This window comes from Eucalyptus grandis, chromosome 7 (genome assembly GCF_016545825.1).
Source record: "Eucalyptus grandis isolate ANBG69807.140 chromosome 7, ASM1654582v1, whole genome shotgun sequence".
NCBI lineage: Eukaryota > Viridiplantae > Streptophyta > Magnoliopsida > Myrtales > Myrtaceae > Eucalyptus > Eucalyptus grandis.
In genome coordinates, this window is record NC_052618.1 from 17587993 (window position 1) to 17597750 (window position 9758).

The window sequence follows — 9758 nt, forward strand, 5'->3', positions numbered from 1 at the left end:
GAAAAACACATAGGGAATCGAATGGATGAATAGATAGACAATCTGTTAATCGATCGAAATTGTATCAAGAATAATGTTAAGAGGTATCGAGACTGAAATCGATAGAATTGATTTACAAAGTGATAATGCAATAAGTATGACCATCGCCATTAGATATTCAGCCCACTAGTTAGAAGGCTTGACCAATGAGAAATCAGGCATAAAATTTCTTGCAAAGACTTGCCGAGAGGGTGAACTTTTCTCAAAAACTAATGGGGTCTGAGGGGGTCACCGTGCCGAGCTAAAGAAGAAAATTTTCTTTCATGGCCCCTTCATTTGCAGCTGCGGCTTGGCTGACCTCGGTAGACTATGCTGTGAGGCCAAACACCTCCTCTAAATGTTAGAGATAATTAGGGCAAAAGAAGAGATAATTCAATCAAATTCAATTGGTTGTAACTATCATGTTTAAGCTAGCCAATCTTTATTTCGATTTTTGAGTCCAGATTAGCATTTAATTTATCTTGTTGCTGGGAGAGTCAGACTAGCAATTCCTGTAGCTAAGAATTGAAGGTAAAACACTAGGTGCCTACTACAAACCGAAGATCTTTAGCCTTCAGAAATTCCTCAACCGCGAGTCCTGTACTTTTAAGGCAATCAAGTTCAACTTTTTTACAGCTAATATTTAGGTAAGGTTCGTAATTAATTTTGTTTAATTTTATTCAATTTATAAGTTGAAAAGGTGAAAGACTAATCCTCTTGTGGAACTTCCTCCTTCAATGTCAATGCTGGCTTTTAACATTCGTCCTTGATTATTTCAGCAAGTGATTAATAGACTTTTATCCGTACCTACTTGTGTATTGATCACTAGAGACCGGTACCTATTAGAAAATTGAACTCAGATTCCAACATGCGACGTTAGCAAAACTGGTTGAGTGGTCATCAGGAAGAGCTTCACGACATCTTATTCAAGACATTTATGATTTAATCGCAATTTTCTAAAATTTAAAACTTAATTGTACATTAAGCAAAAGCATTTAAGATCTTTTTTTTTTTTTGCAAGTTCCTAAAAAGAAGAAGAAAAAAAACGGATCAATATGTTCATTCGCTTGAATGAGAAGAGAGTTGAAGGAAAAAGAAAGGAAATGGGAGGCTTCATTTAGTTATGAAAAATGAGAATGGTGTGATCCAGGCAGTTATGCTAGCGAGACAAATGGTTAGAAAAAAATGTCGTTACCTATTTATCCATCCCCAGCAGCTACCCCTTTTTTGCAAAACTGTGATTTTTATTAGTGAGAAAGAGGGGGAATTGGAAATAGAATCACTACCTTAATAGAAATTTCCATCATCTCAACTTTTGATTGTGCCTTAGTAACTTCCAGATCTCTGTATCACTTGCAGCATCTACCCTTCCCTTCATCAGTGTGAAAAGTTTAGAACTTGTGTGCTTTAGGTGTCGGACAATTTGAGAAGCAGAGGCAAGAGAGAAAAAAATGGATAAGAATGACATTAATTGGTTCTTACCAATTTTATGTGTTATTTATGTTGTTAGCTTTTGTATGGTTGTGTTGAGATCACCCTCCCAGTTCCCTTGCCACTTGTATTTGAACAGTATCACACATTGGAGTGTTGGTGTGCTTATTGTACTCTTACAAAAGATCTTCATTTTCGGGCACTCTTCCACTTCAATTGAACCCATGGATGGAAACTTGAAGATGCAACTTGTGGTAGAGGAGAAGCATTCTAGGCTTGGCAGATGTTGAAGGGTCAACCTTTTTAGCTTCCCAAGAGAAATCACTTTTCCTTCTCCGTTTTCATCATTTGCCACTACTTCTTTCATTCTTTCACATCCAATTATAGTCATGTAAGTGAGATGTATCAAATTTGTGATTGCTGAAACTGTCACTAGATATACTAATCCAGAAGAATTCTTCACCACTAATTTCGTCAAATTCTGGAAGGATGTCGTGGCTGGAAATAATGTTGTCACATTGGGACAATCCCAAACCTCAAAGTTGCTAATATTCTGAAGAATTTTCACCACCAAATAGCCTTCTCTCCATACATGCTTTAGGTTGTGTAGCTTGCTTAACTTAAGTTCTTTCAAATTTTCAAGCACCAAATTTTTCCCTGGTCAACAAGCTCTTCATCAAAGAATATATCTTCAAAAGAACTACAAAAGACCTCAAGGCTTTGTAGGTTCTTAAATCTTTGTAGGAGGAATATGGGAGGAAAGATAGCATTTTCATCATGAAAGCATGCCAATGTTAGTGCTTTTGGCTTGCGAAAGAAGTCGTCAGAAAATTTTCCACTCTGTATCGTATGAATATCCTTGTCGACTAATAAAAGTCTCTCTAAGGTGGGGATGCCCTACAAAATTTCCAATACAATGAGAGAAGTAAATTCAACAATGTTTGACAATAAATCATGGGCTCTTAGAGGTAAACTTAAGTTGGTTAACTCCCATAAAAGGAGGCCCTGTTCTTACGTTTTATTAATTTCTAGAGCCATGCATACGAGTCTCAAGTTTCCAAAGTCGAGCTACAAAATGGAAATAGTAAACAAATGCTCTAGTATGGGCACCCAACAGCGAAGGTAGGCTATACGCCCACATTATAATGATAAGATAGAAGCGAAAGAACTGTATTGACATGGGAATGATCAAATAAACGAATGAGAATTCATTTTACCCTGAAAATATTAAAAGAAAGATGGTCATCTTGTTGCAATTTGGAAAAAAAAAATTGCTAAATGTCAGTGCTTGATTCTCAATTTAGCCCATAGGAAATTCACATTTTTTATTCGCATAAATTTTTTTTAAGAGAATTTTTAAGTAGAGGCCGGTAAAGTAATCACCCTGACCAAATTCATCTTCTAGGAATATCTTATCTAGTAAAAAAAAAATTGTACTTCCTTGAAATTTCGGGTGACAAGATATTAAAATTTTTTTAGGTGTCCACTTATGAAAAGCGTGCTTAAAGATGTTAGAAATATCTTATGTTGTCCATGAATTGATAGGTAAGGGGTTCATGTTTACTGTGTTATCATAATGTGACATGACTATGCTGTAGATATAAGATATATCGGAGGAATAAAAGAATTAAGAAGAAAGAGAGGAAGAGCAGTTGCAATCATACCTTCTCGAATGAGAGGAGTGGTTCATGGTCTGAAAGGTCGAGTTGATTGTCTCTTTGAGCCCACTTATTCATGGATGCCACAAAGGACAACATGTTCAGTTTGTCACAGTGGGTCACTCGCAATTCCTCCAAGAATTGCCATTTCAAAGTGTGCAAGTTAGGGCAAAAGCCTTTGAGTTGTGGCATGTCATGGAACACTAGAGAAGTTAGTTGCGGAAAAATAAACTGAGCAGTAGTGAAGTGTGAAATGTCATCTCCACTCTCAACTATTTGCTCGATCCCACATGACTCCACTTGAAGTTTCTGAAGTTGGGTTAGACTTGTAGCCACCCAATGCGGAAATAGATTTTCAAGGCTCTTACAATTCTCAACATTCACATTTTGTAAATGTTCAAAAGTGAGAGTATCTTGAGGACTATCAGTCCATATTTTGATTAAATTGTCCATGTGGGAGAGAACTATTGACCAAAGCTGAGGAAATTGTACCTGCCATATTGGAAAAATGGCACAATAAGTTTGATTATATTGAGTGATGACCTCAAAGAAGGAATTTCCAAACTTCCCTTCCTCTCACAAATCATAACATTCTAGAACTTGTTAGTGACACAATTAAGGAGTTCTTGATGCTTTCATTTCAATTGATTGATGACTAAGGCTGAGTCTATTGCATTGGAACAAACATCAAAGTGGGTGTGACAAAATAAATTACATTCCGGTCCATACCACCTATTAACAATCATGCATGAAAAAGACAAGAAAACATTTTCCGTTGTGTTATGACCCAAATAATGCAATTATGATCTCAAATGCAACATGAAAATTTTTGCCATTTCCTAAAAATTTCATGTCATGTGACATGAAATTTTAAGGCAAGTTTCTTACACAAACAAGGATACCTAGGCAAATGCAATTAACCTTCATGAACAAATGAAACATGTTATGCCAAAATAGATTGTGATACGAAAAATGAAACCATTGTATGAGCTACTGTGAATTGTTCATTTTAATAGCCCGTATGGAATTTTCATTTCATCATGATAAAATTAATTAAATTACGACATGCTATAATCTCAATTACAAAAGACAAGTTTGTCATACAAGTATCGAATGGTTCGCCAAGACATCTGCCTTATTCAAATGATCCCTATGAGCACATCATGTTTGTTTACAAAAAGTCAATGATGTTATGAGCTCCTATAACTTGTCCACTAAGAAGCGGGTATTGACATTGTTTATTTGGTTTTGATAAAATTAACAAAACTATGACTTCTCACTACCAAAAAACAGATCAATTATTTCCGTACTTCTCTAAATCTATTAATATTCTAAATTGAGGAGTATGATGAGTTCTTGAATTATTTAAAAAATGTGATGGGTACCTTATATTTGACAAATAAATGAAATAACATCATTGCAATTTGTCAGTAACAAAAATCAGTTGACTAGTTTCATACTTCTTTATCTATTAATATTCTAAAATGAGTAATATGATGGCCTTTTGAAGTATTCTAACAATGTGGGCATATGACAACTCCAAAACGACATATTAATGGCATTGGAAGTAAATGCATAATTAGTAATAACTTTTATCATTGAAAAGTAAAACAAAGTGTGGATGCTAATTATGATGAAACTTTTTACTCACAAATAACAACAACAAAATAATAAAAAGGAGAAAGTATTAGAATAAGAAAAAACTCAAGCATATCCTCCCCCATAAAAAAAGAAAGCAATAGTTAAAGGGCCACATTTTTTTCACTTTTCATTTGGCCTAGATACTCCATATTACAACATTTTGACCATATTATCCATTATGTGGCCCACCTTTTGGTCATCTTCTCTTTCTTTTTTATATTTATTTCTTTTCCTTTTCTTTTCTTTTCTTTCCTCATGGGTCTGAATTTTCTTATTCTTCTTCTTATCTTTTCCTTGCCATTCCCTCTTTTTTCCATTTTTCACTTTAGACAAGGCTTTTGAGCATGTGTAGACTCTAGAAGGAGGATTGCTAGAAGAAAGATAAAGCCAAAAGTCCCAGAAATTTGATTAAAAGACAAAGCATTGAGTAGTGAATGCATAGAACTCAAGCTGGCAATCGCATTCATAGAAACAAAAGGAAAAGGACCCCCACATCATATTTAGTTTTCCTAGCTCCTATAAAGAGATAACTAACAAATCCCGTTGAAGCAACTTGCAAACACTGGGTTTAATGACCACAAGGGAGATCGGAGTCATAGGACACCGAGACATGTCATCGAACAAGATGAGGACGTCTACAATTCAGTCACATGTTGGCCCCTTACTAGATCCTGGCACTAGGACACCACCCTCATCCTCTCCAAGTGGATCTTTATCGAAGCTCACTTCCGCCCATTCCCTCTCATTGGCAAGAACGTCATCGAGCTCGGCTAGGCTCCTAGGCTCATTGCGGCTCGGTTTGAGGCCAACCGTGTCGTCCTCACTGATGTCGCACTAATCCTCCCAAGTTGAGGAGAAACGTGGAAGCAAACGGCTAAGGGGAATGAGTGGAGGTGAGGGGGGTAGTGTAGGGATTGGAGGAGTTAGCGAGGGGTATCGGGGAGAGTTGGATGTCATGTTGATGAGCACATGCTCTTAGACACGGAGGAGGGGATGGGGTTGGGAAGACGCTACATGGTTGTGTAGAGAGAGTGTCCCTCTCTATTTCCAAACTGCTTAAATGCAGTTGATTGAAGTTGCGAATGGTGTGAGCAGACAATAACGCCAACGAGTTCAGTTGAAATTTTTTGTCATATTTTGGTCTTCCTTTTGAGCTTTTGTCGGGGACTCACATGAAGCATTTGAATGTTTTTTTGAGAAAAAAGGGAGAGAATGAGACACCAAAGGCATGTCTAAAGCAAAAAAAAAAAAAGGGAAAAAGAGAATAGCTATTGTCGACAGAACACCATAGGCATGGAAAGATAAGAAGGGGGAGGAAAGTGGGAACCGTGAAAAGAGAAGCAAATAATATGGTCAAAATAATATGATAAGGAGTGTCTAAGCCAAAAAGCACGACCTGGTTAAAACTGTAAAACATTTGTAATAAAAAAAGAGTGACAGAAGAAAAAAAAAACTAACCTAAACAATTGGTATGTGTTTGTTGCATTTTTAAGAAATGATGGAAATCAAAACAAATTTGGTAAAGATAATTAGCTTGTGTTCACTAAATTCAATGAAAATAAATTTGAAAATTGACTTTTATTCTTCACAAAATTAGATGGTGGCGTGTACATGTATTTCCTTTTTATTCTACTTCGACAATAACCTCTCCTAAATTCAATTTATAATCAATAGTACAGGGAACATTGAATTTTAATTGGCTTATTTGACATTAAATATTGGCAATACCTTCTCCCTCTAACTTTTGGAAAGTTACCGTGATGACTTCTTGGAAAGTTCTCTTAGTTTGAATATCAAAAGACAAAACGTTTCTTGCAATTAATTTACAAAGTAACAATTCTTTGATTTATTTGCTTCAAGTTGAACATGCAATTGGTTTTCAGTTTACTTTATTCGAGAAAACTAATTCTTGATTTGTGATTTTAATTATTGGGAAGATTTCAGTTTAACAGATTTGTGAATGGGTTTATAGTTATTAAGTTTTAGTCGGTGTTGTTGACACCTAACTACAATATCTTTTAGCCTGTAATAGGTAATCAATTTATTATCCTTGATTGATACTGTGTGTCTAGGATTCAGAGGCAAAAACAAATGAAAGAAAAAAAAATATAGATGTTGCACTGCACTAGAATTGAAATTGTTTCATGCAAAGCACCGACGTTCCATTGGTTCTTCCATTTGACAAGAAAACTAATCTAATAATCAAAAGCAATGGATTAAGAATAAAAGACTGACCTGTGGGCTAAAAAGTGAAGGACTGCAGTGGTCAATCTCTAGCAAGGATTGTCCAGTCAAACTACTCATCTTGGGGCAATGGGCAATGGTCAACTCTCTTAAGTTAGGGCATTCCAATATTTGATTCTTCCCCGAAAGGAAGCTAGTCAAATTGGGCAAGCATTCTAGCTTCATCTCGTCAAGATTCGGGAATGTAATCTTCTCCAATGCGCTTTGCTGCCCTTCTTCCTCTTCAATCACTCCTTCCATTCGATCACACTCCTTTATTTCCACCCGCCTTAGATTGGCAAGACACTGAGCCATCAATGGATTGAAAGCATATCTCAAGTTGCTGCAATTACAAAGGGTTATATAATTTAGAAAATTGTAAGACAGTGATCCTTGAAGATCTTTGTTCCATAGTCGCCTCAACTTTGGTAGATTCACCAAGTCCAAAGTCATGAAGGAAGGTAGCATCCGAGTGCTTCCCAAACCCACCAAGCCTTCAAGATCAAATATTTCTTCTAGAGACTTACAATTGTAAACTTGCAACGTTCTCATATTGCCTAAAGGAAGCATCAATTTAGATGGAATAGCATTAATAAATGATGGACATTTATCCACCATCAATGATTTTAATTGCCAAGATAACCCGATGGGAATGAGTTTGCTGTGCCATTTTCCAATCAGCTCGGGGAACTCAGATAGCCGCATAAACTCTAGTCCAGCTACCAATTCCTGTTAGAAAAAGCATCATTAATGTAAACTTCTAGTTAGCAAATAGAAATTACTCTATTGGTGATGAAGACCATCCAACTGCATAGAATTTGGTAATTGATGCATACCATTTCTTCAAACATATTTTGGATGGTGATGTTAAGGTTTTCCTTAGAAAACCATGTTTGTGTTGATACTTGTACTCTATCCAACTTTGGCGCCTCTATTGGTCCCCTGGAGAAGAACTTCATGTTGGGACATCCACTCACTATGACATCTTCCAAGAGAGGGAACATTAAAGTGTATTTAACTGAGCTGAAACATCTCAACCTTGTCAACCTATCAAGCTCAATATACTTCAATTGATTGAAAGCCAACATAAGCCCCTCTTCACCTTCCTCGTCACAAATGACTTCTGTCAACATTTTACAGTTACTTATCCTCAATTTTGTGAGTTCCACCAAATTTCTAGCTATTGTCGGAGTGAATATATTGGACAACCCATCACAAAATGAAATATCTAGATTCTCGAGGTGTTGAAATTTTTTTGAAAAGGGTAATATTTCATATGGAGATAATCCATCGCAATATAACACTTCTAGGGTCTTCAAATGTTGACATGAAAAGGACAACATTACTTCTGGCTCATGACTTGGACTTGCTATGGTTTCTATACTGATGTTCAGCTCTTCTTGGTAAGATTTGCACATAACAAGTTTTTCCAAGTTGGCTAAGCTCTGAACAAAACAACATATGGATATTACGAGTGCCTTTGAGAAATGATGAAGCTCAAGAACTCTAAGCCTGCTGAAGAATTTGCCATCATCAAAATACCCATGCCATATCGCCATCCCTCCGGATAAATCCAATTTTAACTCTTGCAGATTTGGGAATGCACCCTGATAAATTAGTCAAATTATGATCTTAAACCATCTTAATTAAAAAAGTATTCATGTACTATAGTATATGCCCTACATATCATGCACAATACCTGCTTCTTAAGATGTTGAGTCTCATGTGATTCAATGGAAGGACATGCAAGCTCATGGAATAGACATCATCACCAATCTTTTATATTTGATACATACCTTGCGAAAATAACTTCTCCATCAATTATAACCATAATTGCACAAATTTTAGAGATTAATGTCAACAAAAACATCACATCTTTTTGTTTTTAGCATAAAATCGGTCATCTTTACATGGTCCAATTTAGATAACACACTTGCAACTCCATAATATCACACCCCATGTCATGTATTTTAAATCTTCATGATGCTTAAGAGAGAGCTGAACCATCGGAATTAAATTAAACCTTTTTTTTTTTAAATTAATGGTTATGCATTACATCAAACATTGACGAGAATTTTCATTTAATATTTGAAGAATATACGATGTTTCCGTGTTGTAATAGTTATATTGATTCGAAGAGAGTCATGTAGCTTGAATCTTAATATGTATAGCTACTTTGTATGAGCTGCTTGGTTGTGACCTTAATCATCACTTCCAATATTTACCATTGAAGCAAAACATATAATCTTGGGTCATACCTTTTCTATCAAGAACAAGGGTTGTTTATGAAGAGGCATCTCATTCTTAGGTTGCGAAGCAAATATCTCCACTTTGTTACAGCCCTGCACCTCCAAGTTCTTCAATGCTGGCCAACGTAAAGCATGTCTGGTACAGATGCACTTCAACTCTGTTAGTTCCTTAAGCTTGAGGGAGGTTAACCTTGGGAACACAACCTTCAAATCTAGTCCTTCCTTCTCAATGAGTTCCACAATGCCACATTTAATGATCTTCAACTCCTCAAGTTGGGTTAGATGTTTTGCTACTGAGAGTGGAAATAGAGAGGTGTGACTCATGCATCCATTGATGGTAATAGAATGGAGACACTGGAATTTGACTTGACTATGGAGTTCCTTATCCCATAAGCACTTTAGCTCTCGTGATCCATATAACTCCAGCTTTTTTAACGGCAAATGAACAACAGGATGTCCATCTAGAGGATCTAGTTTGAAAACAACTTCAAGCGAACGACATAATTTTGTCTTCAAACTTTCCAAGCTCTTGAGCTGT

General features: G+C 36.1%; 1 protein-coding gene across 1 annotated transcript; it reads right to left on the bottom strand.

Moving 5' to 3' along the window:
* Positions 1-5390: 5390 nt before the first annotated feature.
* LOC120295906 lies at positions 5391-9544 on the bottom strand. The gene is made up of 5 exons (XM_039317523.1): positions 9230-9544; positions 8444-8578; positions 7606-7700; positions 6984-7314; positions 5391-5582 (listed from the first exon to the last, which is right to left on the bottom strand). The coding sequence occupies exons 1-5, from the start codon at positions 9542-9544 to the stop codon at positions 5391-5393; spliced, it is 1068 nt and encodes a 355-aa protein (XP_039173457.1).
* Between the last annotated feature and the right edge of the window lie 214 nt (positions 9545-9758).